We start from the raw sequence: 18,628 nt of genomic DNA, 5'->3' as shown, positions 1-18,628 counted from the left end.
TGTGTATGCGAGAGACAAATCTTTCTCCATGAAAAAAGTATTGCCCTTATTTTATAAGGAAAAAGTATTCTTATGCTACATGTGATAAATTTCTTTTTTACACACCCTTCGATAACTGTGCCACCTTTTTTTTTCTTTTTTCAGGTGGTGGAGCCCACAAGTTTATCTCTATGACATGAAATAATTTATCTCCTTTAACATGAGATTAATAAAACCCTATTTTATATGAGATAAGTTATATTTACAATTTTTTTATTTAGAAATTTTAAAAATTACACTACGTACTCTTGAGAGTGTTTTTAACCGAGTCTACTCCCGCGAGTACATATTTTAGTTTGTAAACAAAAAGTTTATAAATATAACTTTTTTCATTTTATATTATGAAAAACTATGTTAATATATAAATTTTAAAAAACAATAATTTTGAACATTTTTTTAAAATAAAATTGTGGAATTTAATTATGATAAAATCATTCGATCATTTATTATACTCATGTATTATTATATCTTTAACACTAGTTTTGTCTCTATTCTTTATTTTTGAAGTCAAATAAAATTCAAGGCGTTAAAGAAAACAAAAACAAATCACATTCATGGATGTACCCTTAAGAAAAAAAAATCACAATCATGACATACTTGTTCACAAGATCACAAGCTAGCACTACACACATAGATAATTTGTAACATTGTTGAGAAAATCAGATCGGACCGGTCGGGTCGACCCGAAACTCTGTGAATCGGCCATCTGATCGGTTCAGTTATCACATTTGATCAGTCAAGTATCAGACCCGATACAATCCAGTATGACCCGGCCGGTTTTGGTGAAAAATCGGTGACCCGACCCAGATTTTATAAAAAAAAAATTCTAAAAAAAAAAATCATAATTGACATATTTCAGTGATCGGTTACTTATTGACTTACATAAGTTATGTACCTACAATTTTAATATTATCTCAATTATGCACTATGCAAGAAATTTTGATTTGATAGTTACAGATGTCATTTACCGAACCTGAAACACCAATGTAACAAGCATTATGTGTTTGTTTAATCTTTTATTGGACAATAATGTATAATTTATTTTTTATATTAAAATATTTAGAATTTATATTATTTTTTCAGCTATTTAAGTATATTTATAATTTTTTTAATATAAATTATAGATTTATATATAATCACCGGATCATGCGGTTAAACCAGTAACCAGTACCTCGATCGGGTCATTCACCGGACCGACTTTAATAACATTGATTGATTTGTAACATTGTTAAGATCTAATTGAAGACTTGAGGTGTTTTTTTTTTTAAAAGAAAAACATTGATCAACGTGGGATTATAAAGAACTTCCCACAAAACGTCTTGACCACTTCGAGCGCAGGCGCAAGAAAGAGGCTACTGAACAAGTTCACACTTGCTCTGCCAAAAGTTTCACTTTTCCCTACCTGTTTCATTTTTATAAATATAATTCAGATTGTTTTTTATGTTTGTCAGCTACCGTTGTTTTTTCTCGTTCACTCTTAATTTTTCCATTCCTTTTTTTTTTTTGGTGATGATTATTATTCCCTTGACGGTAAGATGTGCTGAAGCCAAACTCTTTCGAGTAATTTGTGTCGCTAATGTATAGCTGCTTGTTTTTTGGCATCAACCAAACACACGACTTAAATCCACTGACTAGATATGCTGCAGATCTAAAGGGGGAAATGAGCAGAGGATGTTAGATAGTATCATAGAGGAAGGTGCTTTAGAGAGAGGTGGTATCGAAGATCTTGAGAGAGATAAACCAGAAATCAGTAGAAATGGTTGCAGTGGAAGTTGAGCCAACAAAATTAGACCTGCCATGCTCCAATGGGACGTAGCTGCAGAGGTTCATGGTGTGGCAAGGGCAACCTCAACAACGCACAGGGCTCCAAGCTAATAATCCTTTTATGTAAACTCAGCCAGGCAGGATATAAGAACGGAGGTAGGAGGATGACAGCATCAAGCTGATTGTGTAATTTGCCACACATAATAACAAATTCCACATAAAACAGCAAGTAATCGATATCTCAACTAAAGTTCCATACAAAATGTCCAAGTCACTGATATTGCTTAAGCACAACACCAGCAATTAATACTAACAACATACAGCAGATTGCTAAACAAAATTTTGATGATAGCTTATCAGAAGCAGAAATGATGCATAAGCCATTAATTAACTGTCGTAAAAATTCTCTGTTTTGAAGGCAAGCGTGAAAAAGCCCTGGCTAATAGAAATATGATAAATTGCGTCGCATTGTAATGTCCATAACTGAGGCCTAAAAAAGAACCTGTCAAAGCACTTTAAAGAGAAACAAAAGACCAAAAGGAGAAAGAACAACATTTTTCAATCACTTCTGCCCCTTTTCTTTACTAGTTTTACAGAGCATGAATATGGAAATTCTTGTTTCTCGACACCAAGCTAATCAAGTATAAAGCCTCTGTATACAAACTTTTGCCATAATTATTTAACAATTTTTTGTAAAAAAATTAAGAACGCCATAATGTAATTTTGATTTGATTAATCAAAAAATTTGAAATCATTACTTAATCATTGGCGCCCCTTTCCACTTCTGTTCACGTGCTTCAAAGAGGTAAACATGAAATTCCCTGAAAACAGTGCTTCTTTATCTGCCAATTCAAATTCCATGACTTAGCAACAGAAGATTAAAAAAAAAAAAAAAAAAAAACATAACAATATCTCCATAAGATCTGCAGAATTCTTTCATAAACATGTCTTTCCCAGTTTCATGCATTCTACTAGTAAAACAAATAACAAACAGGGAGTACTCAAAATAATTCTGTTTCTTTGGGAAGTCAGAAGTGACATGCACAGAGCATTATGTGAATATTTAATGACTTGATGGAAATTCTTTATGTTTCAAACTACATCGTCACAGACACCAGGGAAAGAGCAGTGCATGTTGAGAACAGTTAAGTTAAAAGAGGAAATGCAGTCCAGTGATCTCAAATTCAAACCCTTGGTATCCATTTGTGTTAAAACCTTGGTAAGGAGAGTTTTGTCGCCCTTATATGGACTTTCCCGACTTGAATCCGGATCAGTCAGCTCAGCGATTGTATACCGGATGATTTATACCAAAAAATAAAAGAGGGAATGAGGTCCATGAGATAGTATCCGTAGGAAGTTTAGAGATGTAGAGATAACTAGCGCATGGCAATCAATTATTGAACAATTTGTACGAAACTAGACAAATTGATCAAAATTTTCTATTGGAACTAAAGCTGAGTTCTTTGCGAAAAATAGTTCCTCACTGTCTGTGGCCCCAAAGCCCTTTTTCAGGGCAGCTTTTCAAATTGTAGTGTATATGTGTGATGGGAAGCTCTTCAGCTCACTTTACCACCAAGTATATGGCTGTAGGCAATAGCCCATCGTTTTTCACCCACTTCATGATCAATAATATAATACAATTATATACAGTTCTTACAGGCAAGGACAGAACAGACAGTATATACCTGTTAGCCCATCGTTTTTCATCCACTTCATGATCAATAATATAATACAATTATATACAGTTCTTACAGACAAGGACAGAACAGACAGTATATACCTGTTAAAGTCATGCAACTTGCTTCCCGGTGAGCATACCTGGCCAATGCCTATAGGAAAACTTGAAATTCAGTATCAATGTGTGCGTACTCAATATAAATGATGAGAATAAGGAAGCATTGTGGAAACAACTGAAAGCATCATGTATTTTATCAAAAAAGGAAGCAAAAAAATAAAAACAAATAAAGAGATGGTGATGACCTGGAGTTCAATATGCTGAAAAATGTTATTTTGGAAACAACTCTAGACAAAGTGACAAATTGGTAATCAATACAAAAGACGGGAAGCTTTAGCAACAGAAAAAGTCCCTCGCTTGGTCATATATACTTCATGAAAAGTTATCACTACATGCTCCCTAGTTTGGCAGAGACTCCAATATAAAGGTAATATGTCAAAAAATGATCAATTATAAAAGGGAGAATTCTTGAAAAGTCAAGCCAAGCCAAAATGTTAACCCAGAGCAAAGGCAACTAGAGAATGAAGTAACTTGACTGGTGAATGGTTAATAAGGTGTATGACTTCATTTACCCGTCACGTTTGGGTCCAACATCTTGGCTTAGCTTGACTTTTCAAGAATTGTCCCATTCCCAAAAGTTTACAATAGAAAAGTCAAGCACAATATCAGTTCCATAAATATAATGAAAAATGTTACATCATATACCTGCACTGACTGAGATGCAGCATCTTCTGGTGTTGAAGAACCATCATCAGAGAATATATTTCTGAAACAGAAATCACAGATAAGGAAAACCTATGAATAAAACGAACCTGACTTTTAAAAGAAGCAGACAATAGTACTGTGTCTTCACTGATTCAATATCAGAAACAGTGAGAAGCAGAGAAAAGATTGATTGAAAGCTTCCTACTTTCAAAAGGTACAAAAAGAGCAGTGAAGAGGATTGAGTTCAGATCAAAACCTACCTCCATATAACATTTGAGAAATCACCCGGTTTAGCTTCTGGAAGCATGGCAGCATCATATGCAATGATGTTACCATAAAAAATCTTCTCGAGCTCCTTCATCCACTTAGTCAATAGTAGGTTAACCTGCCATTTCAAATTAAACGATCATAATTTACAAATATAGAGGCCAATTCCTACATGTCCCCAAATTATTTTGGGAAAATTGTAAAAAAAGGAATTCATGGTAAGAATATTTCTAGTTTAGAACTATTAATTGATAATGAAGTCAATAAGTTAATAATTGCGTGAGCGGATAATTGTTTCTAAAAATGGAAATATCTTGGAAAGATTTCAAAATATACATTCTCAGTGAAAATATATCTACTCATAAAAGATTACTCACTCCAGCTTTGGACACCCTTAGCTCCACATCGTGATTGTAAATCTCATAAAGGTACTGCCCAAATTCAACGCCCTCCTTTCCCTCTTGTTTCAAGCGCCGCAAACATAACCACATATGAAGTACAAGTAAAGAAAATGTTGTTTTGAATGTTTTCTCCAAGTTAAACACTGCAGGCAGAAGAAAGAAGTTTAGAATGCTACAAGATCTAGCACTAGTTTGACAAGCACTAATCCAAAACAAAGTCCTTCCAAACCATAATTACTCCATTCTAATTGCAAACAATTAATTTGAGAAAGTGGTATATCTAGTCACCAGAGACAAGCTGGGATTGACAAAGTGAAACTTTCCCAATTAAACGTGAATCCAATTGTCTTTCTTTAAATGCTTGAACTTCAAAAGCGGAAAAAAGTATGAAAAGGAAGAAATATTATCTTGATAATTCAATCAAAAAATAGCCACAGACATTACTTTAATTAAAATTGCTCTAATCAGAAATTATATTCCCTAAAGGCACCAAGAAAATATAGAACAAAAGAAAAAGAAACATTATTGACCAAAGTAATACATGCAGACACTCCCACAACATAGCCTTCAAAACTCTAAATATCCACCAGAGAAAAAAACCGAAATAAACATGATCCAAAGAACAGATGGAAGTGAAGTAAACATTTCCGTCCCATAATACATGTGGAGGGGGAGAAATTGTCTATAAATTTTGATGCACAAACTCCACAAAATTTTATCTTCCACTTTAACAAAAAATACGGTCAGCAAGAATTTAAAACAGTAGGGGGGCAAATCTACAGCCTCCCACTAATGGCAAACAAGTAAAACATCAGAGAAAATGGCTAATAAGTCTCCAAAGTACTGAGAAGCAGGACACACGCAAGTCTAATGTTTTCGTATTGTAAGAGATTGTCAAATTATAAAACCACAAACCAACCTAGAAGAGTGAATTGGTGGGATATAAGAGCATAGGCACGCATGTAAGTCTTTGTGTGTGCATAATCATTTGAGTTATATATATGTGCAATTGTGCATAAATCCATCTGAGTTCCGAGCATAATGTTTAATTGCTATGAGGAGAATTGACCTTCATAAATGGGAGGTTTATCAACTTGTGAAATGATTCTTCGGTATACAACATTAGCCCCTCGAATTGACTTGCTCTGCTTACTATAAAACATCATCAGTGTGAGCATGAAACGCTTGATGCCCTGGTAATTTGGCTCATGAACTTTCCGCGGCGAATCAGGAGCCAGGGCCAGCGAACAGGGCTTAGACCAAAACATTTTGTCTAGGTTAACCTGAAAATTAGGGATTTTCAGTTAACAGCATCAAATCAAAAAGTAGTCCCTTTTTGTTGTTTTTTTTTTTTGTTAAGCGTAGTTCAAGTTATGGTTGAAGAGTGAAAGTGTATGGAACAACAAAGAAGGTGTGTGTGGTGTTTGCAATTGCATATTTGCATACCACGGGTTCAGGTTTGTCCTCCACCGTTGGCGCGGCCGCGGGTGCAACCGTGGCGTAGCTCAGGCGCGTTCCACAACAAACAGATTTCAAACAACTCTGAGATCCAAACTTGGAGATTGGAGTAATCGCTTTGCTCCATCTTTGCAACATTCTGAATCAGAAACACAAGGTTGATTAATTATTCACAACCTACAATACAACAGATACTGATTCAGTTTTATGATGTAGCAATCGAAAGAAGAAGTATCACAATGCTGAAGATGAGAATCAGCATCCAACAAAAAAAAGAAAAGAAAAAAACCACCCAGCTTTCAATTTCAAACCTTACTCTCAGAAAGACCAACGCTACCGGCAAAGCGAAACGAAACGAAACTAGTTTTGAATCACTAGTTCTGTTATTTCCTAGTTCCTACACAAAGTAATATTATTTTATAATAAAGAATTTGTAATTTTTATTTATTTTTTTCCTTCTGTAAAAGGGTTTTGTATTTTTTTTTTTTTTGAATCTGATAATAATTGCGGTTTAAATATAGTTATTTACTAAAAAGAATTTTAAATATCTTCTGTTTATTCTAAAAGTATCAATTTTGCTCCTTGAACCATAAACGAAACATGAGATATTTCTTTTCTTTACTCATAAACACTAAACGAAGCATATTTGCCTCCTCCTCCGGTCATGAATGGTAAAGAGATTTATAAATATGTGTCAGCCTCGAACTTAAAATCGTCAAAAACAAAGAAAAAGAATTAAATTGTAATATTTTTGACATATTTCAATTTACAAATTAAAATTTAGATTGACATAAAAAAAATTACAGTAAAAATTAAACATAAGGAACTTTAGAATTCACTAGTCTATAGAGAATAATATAAATTATTAAAAATATTATTATCCAATATTTTAAGTTTTGGGTTAAATTGATTCTTTATATGGTATCAAAGCTTCCTGTTCGATCTCGCCGCTCTTCATTTTCTTTGTGAAATTTCTTAACACAAATAGGCTGAGTTTGATACATCATCTACCTTTCAAGCCCAATGGACTCTCTTGTGAGAAAGAGTGTTAGAGAAATATAAAATCATTAATGTAGTATCACCTAACAGTTTAAGCTTTTAGGTTGAAATATTTTATTACATTATATCAGAGCTTTGGTGTCACGGGTTCAATTTTCACCACTCTTCATTTACTCTTTTGGAATTTCTTAACACAGGTAGATCAGCGTGTGCAATATCTATCCTTCAAGTCCAGTAGACTTTCGTGTGAGAGACGTATTAAAGATATATAAAATCATTAATATAACCTCATCGATTAACTTAAGATTTGGGTGATTGATTCTTTAATGCCCTTTATTTATTCAAAGTAGTGTTATTAATATTTAAAAATCATTTATGAAAAAATATAAAGAGTAAGATATTCTTATACTAGTATAAGAATAATAAATGTTACATTTAATCTTAATTATTAGAATTTAATAAGAATTAATAATTAATTAATGACTATAACTCAATTAATTATAATCATTTGATTAATAAAAATTAACAATTAAGCTCAAATATCTTGACCCAAAATATAATTATTATTTTTTTGTAAACATTAAGGTGGAGGAGGATTGTTTTGGGCCTGAAAGAGAGAAGAATGGGTTTAGGTTTGGACTAGGGTTTAAGTCACACAATGTTAGAGAAAATTGAAGAACAAAACGGCGCTAGTAGCTTCCGTTTCCTCTTGCAGTACTAGTACTAATATTACTAAGACTACTAGTGAAGCTTTCCCTTTGAATGAAAAACCCTTGTTCATAATTTCATCGCCTCCACTTGTAAAACCCTACTCTATCTATCTATCACACAAACAAACAAACATTGAACCATGTCTCACTCTGAAACCAAGAAGAAGAAGAAGCAGCAACTCAGCACCAAAAATGACTTGGAAGAATCAACCCCAACCCCAACCCAGAAGGAGAATCAGGAGAAAGAAGATTTGATGATCAAACCTCAGAGCTTCACACCTCCAATCGACACCTCTCAATGGCCCATCCTCCTCAAGAACTACGACCGCCTCAACGTTCGAACGGGTCACTATACCCCTATCCCCTCGGGCTTTTCCCCTTTGAAACGGCCCATCGCCGAGTACCTCAAGTATGGTGTTCTCAATCTGGATAAGCCCGCAAACCCTTCTTCTCATGAGGTTGTCGCTTGGATCAAGCGCATCCTTCGGGTCGAAAAAACGGGTCACAGCGGCACCCTTGATCCCAAAGTCACCGGAAACCTAATCGTTTGCATTGACAGAGCCACGCGCTTGGTCAAATCCCAACAGGGTGCCGGAAAAGAGTACGTGTGCGTCGCACGCTTGCACTCCTCCGTCCCCGACGTTGCTAGGGTTGCTCGCGCCCTCGAGACACTCACCGGCGCCGTTTTTCAGCGCCCGCCGTTGATCTCCGCCGTGAAGCGCCAGCTTAGGATTAGGACCATCTATGAAAGTAAGCTCCTTGAGTTTGACCCTGATAAGCATTTGGTTGTTTTTTGGATTTCTTGTGAGGCTGGTACCTATGTGAGGACCATGTGTGTTCATTTGGGTTTGGTTCTTGGTGTGGGTGCTCACATGCAGGAGCTTAGGAGGGTGAGGTCTGGTATCATGGGTGAGAAGGATAATATGGTTTCTATGCATGATGTTATGGATGCTCAGTGGGTTTATGATAATTTCAGGGATGAGAGTTATTTGAGGAGGGTTGTTATGCCTTTGGAGATGCTTTTGACTAGTTATAAGAGATTGGTTGTTAAGGATTCTGCTGTCAATGCTATTTGTTATGGTGCCAAGTTTATGATTCCTGGCTTGCTTAGGTTTGAGAATGATATTGATGTTGGCGAGGAGGTTGTGCTTATGACCACTAAGGGCGAAGCTATTGCTCTTGGCATTGCTGAGATGACTACTGCTGTCATGGCTACTTGTGATCATGGTGTTGTGGCCAAGATCAAAAGGGTGGTCATGGATCGAGATACCTATCCCAGGAAATGGGGTTTGGGCCCCAGGGCATCCATGAAAAAGAAACTCATTTCTCAGGGGAAGCTGGATAAGCATGGCAAGCCGAATGACAGTACTCCCCAAGAGTGGCTCAGGAATCTGGTTTTGCCCGCTGGTGGGGATAGCGTGATTGCTGGTATGGCTGCTGCTCCTGAACTTGATGCTGCCAAGAAAGAGACTGTTGTAGTAGAGAAGGCCAAGGTTGAGAAGGATGGAGATGGGGAAGGGCGCAAAAGGAAGAAACATGAAAGCACTGATAGCCCTGCTTCCCTTCCTGTTAAGAAGGTGAAAGTTGATGAAGTTGAAAAGCAAGAGACAGTAAAGGTAAAGAATGTAAAAGAAGGGACTCCGGAGGTTGAAGTTCAGAAGAAAGAGAAGAAGAAAAAGAAGAAGGACAAGGAGAATGGTGGAGTGGCATCTTCAGACGAGGAGAAAACTGAAAAGTCTGAGAAGAAGAAGAAGCACAAGGAGAAGGCTGAAGATGGTTCCCCAAATTTTGACAAGTCTGAGAAGAAAAAGAAGAAGAAGAAAGACAAAGATAACGAAGATGCTGCTGCTGAAATTACTAATGGAAAGGATGACAGTAATGCTGATAGGAGTGAAAAGAAGCATAAGAAAAAGAGAAACAAAGATGCTGAGGAAGAATAGATGAAGGCATACTTTTGTGTTTTGGTTAAATGGACTGGTTATGTAATGCCTATTTCTTGATCATTCATAATTTAACTTTGCTTAGTGTGTTGTTATTTTCTTTAACATTTTGATAATTTTTATGATGCTTTTTCTCTTCTTCTTTTTCTCCACAATTATGCTTTTTTTTTTTAAGTCGTGTAGTATGCTAATCTTTCTGACGTGTAATTGATCTCTTACAATTGCACCGTTGACATATCTCCGGCGCTTGTATTTGCCTAATCAGTTGCGGAGCGTTTCCACTTACATGTGCTGAAACGAATTTGTTGTAGGAGAATTTTACGGTAACTTTGCCGAAGTGTTGATGAGCATTTTGGGTTAATTGGTTAAACCTACTTTTTCTTTTCTTTTCTTACTAAAATGAGCCTTTGGGAATTGGCTGCTTGCAATTGTTTGCAAACCACACCCCAAATAAGCACAGGCAGCTGCAGTTTAAGGCATCGGGCTGCATATATTACAATATAAATTCAATTAGTTCACTTTTAGTTTTGTCCTTGTCAAATTCGTTGGCTAAATCTTCATAATTTTCTGGCGGAAGGATATAAGTAAGTTCAAATTACTTTATTTGCTTCTAAGTTGTCAAGTCATCACAAATTCGCGATGCATCTACTGATTCCATCAAACTGTTATAATCTGTAAAACCTCGTCACCTATCCTCCTTGTGCTGGATCCAGAGTATGAGTTTCATACAAGGGTCGAATTCTGGTGTGCCATTTGCCTATGATTTTCATTATTTTATACATCTATTTGGGGCCGGATTCAATTGTTTTGCTAGTTTCTTTTTTTGTCCATTTCCCTGCATCATTGCATGACAGTATCATCATCATTACTTTTAGATGAATAAAAGGACTACTTGCAGGTTGATTATTGACTCTAGAAAACCAGAATATCATATGTAGACATCATGTATGGAGCAATCTGGGTAAAATTAAGCAATAATTGTTTGCAAGTTTATGTTTTGCTACTATACACTTGAGCATTCGCATAATTTATTTGATGCATACAGAAAACTCCGAAACTCGCAGTTTTGTTGAGAGTTACATATACATTTTTGTTGTCAAGAAAGCATAAGCTAGTAGGACCATTAAAAGCTTCTCAGAGGACCATTTGGCTTCTTTTGACTACGGCTATACCAGGATAGAAGGTATTTCCCGTTGTAGGAGCGTGACCTCTTCATTGAACTAGGAACACCCTGCAGATATCTTGTTAACCTGAAAGAAGAGCTACCTTTGGAAGTTGTTGGCAAACTCTCGTTTCCAGTAACTCTCTTTGAAAAGGTAGGTTCAATGACGCCACCAAGCACTCTATTTGAATTACCATTAGATTCTACTGATAGAACAGCAGCAAGAGCGATATTGATATCAGCAACAGAAGGAGAATCCAGAGAAACAGATCTTCTTGGTCGAATTCTCACCACCTCTGCAACTGAACTTTCAGTTTCACATACCCTTATCCCATCTTCAACTTCCAATTGGCATTCTTCCTCTGCCCTATTCCTCAATTCAACATCAGGAGTACTATTTTCCATTCCTCCACTGGTTTCACCACTATTTTCCAAGATTTCCATGTGGGTATTTTCCAAGGAACTTGAATCAACAACATTAGAGTCCAGAGATGGAATGCTTGCAGTTGCAGGGTTGGTGACAATGGGAGCCCGGCACATGGGACAATTGGTATGTGATCTGAGCCAGGTATCAATACAATGTAAATGAAAAGCATGATGACACTTTGGCAAAAGTCTGAGATTCTCATCCTCTTGAAACTCACTCAAGCAAACAGCGCAATCTGTTCCTTCAATCAAGCCCTCTCCTTTCTTATACTTACAAATTGTGATGGCACTGATAATGGATTGATGAAGACCAGGGGTACGGATATACCAAATGGGGTGGTCCACCACAGGACCATGTTCTTCATCAAGAAAATCATCACGGGTCACCTGCGTTTGCTGCCTTGATGGTATCCTCCTCCTTGAGCAAAGCCTGGCATATATGACACGGAACAAAACTACAAAGAAAGCAGCAGCCAGAAGAGCAAGAGTGAGGAATAAATAGTTGGAGATTTTGTGATGGTTTCCTTGATGTTCATCATCAGCTGTATAGAAAGGAGGAACTTCTTGTGGTGGTAGTGGTGGTGGTGCTGCAGAATATAGGGGATTAGGTAGGCAAATCTTGTAGCAAACTTTGCAATCTGATGATGAACAAGACTCAGACTCAGACCCCTCCCCATGACAGATCACCTGACAAATTTCTGGCATCAACTGTATGTTTGGCAAACCCATATCAGAGACGGGATTGGTAGTGAAGGAAAAGAGAACAAGTCTCAAATCAACATCAGGGTTCGGAATTCAGAGGGTGGTGGATGGATGATGGTAGAACCGTAGAAGACAGGACTCAAAGTTTGACTTGTCCACGGTAGAGATGAATAATTTTTTAAGTGTTCACATCGTACTGGTTGTAGAAATTATGATTAAACACGTCATTTATTAAATTAATGTAATTATATGTTATCATATAGTACTATAAAAAATTTGAATAAATATCACTTTGATCCTCAACAAATTTCACGATATCTGTTTTAGTTCCTAGCAAATAAAAATACTATTTGTGGTTCTTAAAAAATTCAAAATAGACTTATTTAGTTGAAATTGTCGTCCTTCACAAATTTAAAAAAGATTCACATTAGTTCTTTGAATAGACTAAAATGAGATTTACTTTGAATTTGTTAAGAATCACAGATAACTTTTTTATTTACTAGGAACTAAAGCTCAATCATAAAAGAAAGGATTTTATAAGAGTTATGTTGTAGGAAAAGTGATTATGTTATGTTATAGAGATTCGTTTTGCGTGCCGATTTTTTTTTTTTTTTTTGCTGCGGGCCCCACAAAATGTTGTGTGTGTAAGAAAATTTTTGTAGTCATGTTAAATGATAGATGATAAACCTTAAAAGAAAAGCTCACAAAATTTAATAAGCGCTTTAAATCTTATGACATGAAAGAACAGCTTGGCTTATGTATGTGCTGTCTCCATTCCATCTTTGACATTTTAGATTTTGGTTTTCGTTGGACAGTTGGACTTCATTTTTCATGTCCCTTATGTCGGTTGGCTTGGGCCCACTACCAAATTAAAGCAAATAACCCTTTGGAGTTTAGACCTTAGACCACTTATTATATATATATATATATATATATATATATATATATATATATAGAGGTAGGATTCTTTGACACCAGTGTCAAATTTAAAATTTGACATCTCATCTGAGAGCCGTCAGATCAAAAAAGATCAATGACTCTGATTTGTAAGCATGTGACACCATTGATCTTTTTTGGTCTAACGACTCTTAGATGAGATGTCAAATTTTAAATTTGACACTGGTGTCAAAGGATCCTAACTCATATATATATGTATATATATATATATAAAAGGGAAATAATTATCTCATGTTGCATGAGATAATTATCTCATACAACAGAGACAAAATAGTAAAATTCACTATTTTTTTTTTTTTTAAAGTAGTGCACTCTATAATTTTATCTTTGCTACATCAGATAATTATCTCATGTAACATGAGATTAATAGATGCTTATATATAATGTGAAAATGTTACCTAATACTAACATGCAAACTCTAATTGCCTGCAAATTTTATATAGGTTATAGCACTCTTATTAACTTTTGTCAAATTTTAGAATTTCAAGCGTCATTAAAAATGAATCTGTATTAATTATCAGCCTAACTTTGTAGGCCTTACATGGACCAACATGATAAGATCGCGAACGTGTTAACCACGTTAATTTTTTTTTTTAACTTTTTCCTCAATCTGCTTCATTATCAAACAAATAAAAATAAAAATAAAAAACTTTCGAGAGCGTGAATTGGATTAGTCAAGTTCCGAAAATCTATCCAAAAAATTTGTTTTCTTATGCAGTTCTGAAAATCGTAATTTCTGATAAAGTGAAGAAACATAAACTCAGAACCAGATTAATAGGACTTATTAAAGCTGTAGAGACCGATTGATATATATAAAAAAAATTATTCATTTTTTGGTTTCTTATGTTTTTCTAATATCCTTAAATTAATTATTTTCAAACATAACTGCTCCATTCAGATTTATATTTTATTGTTTATTCTCTGTCAATTTTTTTTTTCCTGTTTTTAAATTTAACTCTCTTTTTTTGTAGTGAAAGTGTCTTAAATTTCAAATGGAATTAGCTATCATATTTAAATTAATTATAAAATAATCCACACTTAAATTAGAGTACACTCTTTTGATAGTAATATAATCTCTCTTATCTTACTTGTTTTGGGGGGTGGAAAAAAGGCAATACGTTATTCCTAATTTTTCTTATATTAAATTTTAAATTTAAATTCTTTTAAATTAAATATGCATATAGTCTTTATAATTTTTTTAAAAAAAATATTTTAAATATATTTTCAACATTATATTTGAATTATTATTAATTATTTACACTTTTCTTATGATTTCAAATATTTTACTTTTACATATATATTTATTTTATATTTAAATTTAAATTTTTATCTAACTTTAAAAATACTCATGTAATACACGAGATAATTGCTAATTTTATTTTATTTTGGTCTTTTTCATTCAAGAAAAGAGCTGGTAATAACCTATTGGGAGTTCTTAACTAAAGTAGTGCTTTGTAGAGCCAACCAAATTCTAAATTGATTATGAATGGCTAAGGGTGGATGTAGAAGCAAACAATTCTTCTTCTTCTTTTCCCAATGAGTGGAGGGAAAATGTTTTAATTGAACTAATTAGTTTAAAATCAATTTGTACTAATCTTATTCACTACCAACCATAAAAAAGTGTCATGCTACGTAAATTTTTCTTTTAGTATTGGTTTTAAAAAATGTTCTCATTATGTAATAAATTAATAATCTTGTTCCAGTGTTTGGTCAATATTTTCCTCCTTGAAATATTGATGAGCAACAAAAACATGCGAAAGGATGAATTTTCTGAGGAGGGAAAGAAGAATAACGGAGCTTTGATTTTCCTATAAACCTTGTTTTCATTCGGCGTAGCCGCCAGAGATGGTGTTTTGGTCCAAGTATTTCATGAATTCCACTGTAACAAGTGAACATTTGAATTGGGCTATGACCTTAAATATTCTCTTGTGGGTTGGTCCGAGAACTTTATGGATATGAACTTTTGAAATTAGGCCTTCCCCAGTTAAAGAAATAGGGTCTTGATTTGACACCTACGCCAATTACATTATATTTAATAGTTCGTATTTTGTTTAAAATTTTAATGAGATTTATATTTGTCATTTTAAAAGATATAAAATTATATTATTTTAGTCAAAATTATTATATTTAATAGAGAGATAAACATAAATCATGGTAAGAGAAAGTGGGTTTTTTTATATTTAAATACTAAATAAAAAATATTAATTTTAACTAAAATGATTGTCCTTTCAAAGAAAAAATATTTTTTTAAATTTTAATTTAATATTTTCATATTTTAAATGTTTTGCTATCTGTTGTAGTTTAATTGGCTTAATAATACACTGGGAATGTATAGAATATTTGCTTAAAAACAAGTTTAATTATTTCGAGGTTATGACAAAATGAAAATAATTTTGTTTCTAAAAACCAAATGTTTTAAACCATTTAAAACTATGAATTGGTAAAAGGGAAAGGGAAATTTATTTATGAGAGTTTTTTATATTTTAGTTGAAACTAATCTTGAGAGATATAAAAAATTAAAAATAATACTTCTTGCAGTACTAAAATAACACAATTATTCCCATGTGCCAAAAGTGAGCAATTTTTATTTTTTTTGACACAATCAACTTCCAAAGTCTTCATGTTCCAGGTATGATCCAGATTTTGTTACTAGACTCAGGCTGAAGACAGTATTCCCACCTGGAGAAGGACCCTGTCGGTTAGGGCAATAGCTCGTTTACTCGGGTCATGGATAATTGGATATGCACCTACGATCCCCCCCTCCCAAAAAACAAATCATGGAACACCCAGCATCTGAGTTTGAAAATATCGCTCTGAGACCATGACCCGATAATAATTGCCCCTCGGGGCCTGTATAAATACAAGGGGAAGTGACCATTTTGTCACGTTTGAACAAAAAAATTATCAGACTGTGACGTCAACAATAAATTTTGCCAAAATGTCACGCGGCATAATTCGCTACACAGTGTAGCGAAATATGCCACGTCAGAACCAAAAATGACACATGTCAAATTTTGCAAAATTCGCTACACTATGTAGCGAATTTTGCAAAATTTGACATGTGTCATTTTTGGTTCTGACGTGGCATATTTTGCTACACTGTGTAGCGAATTACTTGCATGCACAATTCGCTACACTGTGTAGCGAATTATACCGCGTGACATTTTGGCAAAATTTACTGTTGACGTGACAGGTAATTTTTTTGTCCAAACGTAGCACTTTGGTCACTGTTCCTAAATACAAGTGTGGTAGGGAACACAATTCATACACACAATATTTTATAGCTTATCTAAGCCTTAGAACTCTCACCATTGCCAGATATAACACACCTTAATATCATACGAGCATCCTTGCTGAACCTTAGTGTTCACCTTGGAACACTTACAATTATAACTAAAAATACTCAATCAATTTATTTTCATAAAATGTAGGAAATAATAAATTTCCAAGAATACAATCACAAATTTTATTATATTTTATACACAATCACAATTTGATCTCCCAATTAAAAACACGAATCAATTTACCAAAAAAAAAAAAACACGAATCATATATATATCGATATACATTATATCGTATTTGTACATTAACATATGCCTTTATGGTGACAAACATTTATTCATATACGATGAGTAATTTTAAATAAAAAAAATGGATTGGGTGGAAATTGGGTGCACTGGGTTGCACCACGTGCACAACAGGGTTGGGCACTCTATGGCTTGCCAGAATGCTAAATATGCAATAGTAATTATTTTGTCACATTTTTACAAAAATCCTCTAGCGAATTATGAGAAAAAATGACAGACACAATATCAAATGTATTTGGTATTTAAGAAATAAAATATAATATGAAATATGAAAGTACCAAAAGCATTTGGCATAAAGTAATTGAACATGATATTGAAGAACAAAAGCAATTTAATGAAAAAAAGAACTTGCGAGAGAGGCTGACACGTATCATATTTTTTTGTTCAAATTACCTAGTTTGCTAATATTAGTAGCGAATGAGATATCCATATCAACAAATAAAAAATTGAAAAAATTTACTATTTACATGATAATTGAGTAAATTTTTTGTTAAAATGTGGTAAATGAATCACTGCTCGGCTACATATGGCATATTCTGGGAGTCTAAAAACGAAAAAGGAAAAAAAAAATTGAGGGCAGGTGTCGAGGTTTTGACCGCCAAAGAAAATTAACGTCCCTAAATTCAAAGTGAAATGTATTCGTTGAAAAGAATACAAATAATTAAAGTAAACAGCCGTCAACGTAATAATTATATATAAAGGAAATCTTTAATATTTTTTACGTTGTTGCAAATGAGAAAAAGTTAGGATGCAGATATGAATGTGGATCCTATTATAAATGTGCTTGCTGTAAAAAAATTTATCCAGTACCATTGTAGAAGTGACGAACTCATAAAATAAATTAGTTTATAGTTTGAGATCCAATTATAGAATAAAGATCCTAGGACCAAATAATAATAAGATTTGATGTTTCTTATATTATAAAAAATAATAAAATTATCTCTTATATACACATAAAAATATGTACATTATATGAAAAGAAAAGAAAAATAAAGACACAAACATGAGAGACTTAAATGCTTCTTATTATAAGAATAATAATAAATCTTTTATCGGATAACATCATCGTGGTGGTGGTGTTTTGTCCACAAACTACATCCACAGACCGAACAAGTCTTTGTAGTCTAAAAATGATTTACAAGACAGACTCCTGAAAAGGATATGTGCTAGGGATTTTGGCAGTTGTACATCACGTTAATTTGTAACATTAATCTTGCAAATGTATAATTTTTTTTTTTGCAGTTTTAACAAACCAAAAATACAAGTAAATTGCAAACCATCTTCTTTTCTACTTTTTCTAGTATCATTATTCATTACAATAACAGTGTGCAATTTTTATAGCTTTACGTAAATTTTGCAGCAAAGTAAGAAAACAGAGGTTCGCAAATTCCTCGGTTCTTTGGTTTTCCACAGAACGATTTTCCTTCTCTAATTTCAAAATGTTATTATCTATTTTTTTTCCTTAAAATCCTTTTTCCTTCCTCTTATTCTAGCTCAGAACAAGAATCTCCGACTGTTGATTATCAAAAATCATTAAATCTTTCCCAAATAGTTAAAAATAACGGCAAAGAGCAATTAGCGATTATGAATTCAATGTATGCAAAATAAAAGATATTAAGTTTTTCTAATTTTCGATATAAATTCGAAACTCTCCAAACAAACCTTAAAACAAAAAAACAAATAGAAGAAACTCAAAAATAAGGAGATGATAAATTTTCAATATATAATATAGGCCGCTAAGTGTAGAAGAGAAGGCTACAATCCAAATGCGGCGCT

General features: G+C 33.9%; 3 protein-coding genes across 6 annotated transcripts; 1 reads left to right on the top strand and 2 right to left on the bottom strand.

Moving 5' to 3' along the window:
* Positions 1-2,380: 2,380 nt before the first annotated feature.
* On the bottom strand, positions 2,381-6,754 carry LOC133308793 (uncharacterized). Of its 4 annotated transcripts, none has more exons than XM_061509496.1 (8): positions 6,681-6,754; positions 6,358-6,508; positions 5,981-6,194; positions 4,888-5,054; positions 4,504-4,628; positions 4,244-4,304; positions 3,584-3,632; positions 2,381-2,645 (listed from the first exon to the last, which is right to left on the bottom strand). In XM_061509496.1, the coding sequence occupies exons 2-8, from the start codon at positions 6,505-6,507 to the stop codon at positions 2,566-2,568; spliced, it is 846 nt and encodes a 281-aa protein (XP_061365480.1). In that variant the 5' UTR covers position 6,508; positions 6,681-6,754; the 3' UTR covers positions 2,381-2,565. The 4 variants fall into 4 exon arrangements, with proteins under 4 accessions (XP_061365480.1, XP_061365479.1, XP_061365482.1 ...); XM_061509495.1 differs by having other exon boundaries at positions 6,358-6,546; positions 6,681-6,744; XM_061509498.1 differs by having other exon boundaries at positions 6,686-6,738.
* A 1,350-nt stretch (positions 6,755-8,104) lies between these two features.
* Positions 8,105-10,156, top strand: LOC133308776 (H/ACA ribonucleoprotein complex subunit 4). Its single transcript, XM_061509476.1, has one exon. The coding sequence runs from the start codon at positions 8,219-8,221 to the stop codon at positions 10,016-10,018; it is 1,800 nt and encodes a 599-aa protein (XP_061365460.1). The 5' UTR covers positions 8,105-8,218; the 3' UTR covers positions 10,019-10,156.
* An 850-nt stretch (positions 10,157-11,006) lies between these two features.
* On the bottom strand, positions 11,007-12,440 carry LOC133308791 (RING-H2 finger protein ATL54-like). Its single transcript, XM_061509493.1, has one exon. The coding sequence runs from the start codon at positions 12,333-12,335 to the stop codon at positions 11,142-11,144; it is 1,194 nt and encodes a 397-aa protein (XP_061365477.1). The 5' UTR covers positions 12,336-12,440; the 3' UTR covers positions 11,007-11,141.
* Between the last annotated feature and the right edge of the window lie 6,188 nt (positions 12,441-18,628).

Source organism: Gastrolobium bilobum, unplaced genomic scaffold, assembly GCF_033153095.1.
Source record: "Gastrolobium bilobum isolate Gb01-03AN ecotype WA unplaced genomic scaffold, APGP_CSIRO_Gbil_v1 utg5107, whole genome shotgun sequence".
NCBI classification, from domain to species: Eukaryota; Viridiplantae; Streptophyta; class Magnoliopsida; order Fabales; family Fabaceae; genus Gastrolobium; species Gastrolobium bilobum.
This window is presented reverse-complemented; position numbering and strand designations above follow the sequence as displayed.

Excerpts from the sequence above, each read along its gene's own strand:
- LOC133308793 (XM_061509496.1), bottom strand. The coding sequence starts at position 6,507 with ATGTTGCAAAGATGGAGCAAAGCGATTACTCCAATCTCCAAGTTTGGA. Across the intron at positions 6,195-6,357 it reads AGGACAAACCTGAACCCGTG|GTTAACCTAGACAAAATGTT; the intron begins GTATGCAAATAT and ends CCTAATTTTCAG. Across the intron at positions 2,646-3,583 it reads AAGTTGCATGACTTTAACAG|ATAAAGAAGCACTGTTTTCA; the intron begins GTATATACTGTC and ends TTGAATTGGCAG.
- LOC133308791 (XM_061509493.1), bottom strand. The coding sequence starts at position 12,335 with ATGGGTTTGCCAAACATACAGTTGATGCCAGAAATTTGTCAGGTGATC.
- LOC133308776 (XM_061509476.1), top strand. The coding sequence starts at position 8,219 with ATGTCTCACTCTGAAACCAAGAAGAAGAAGAAGCAGCAACTCAGCACC.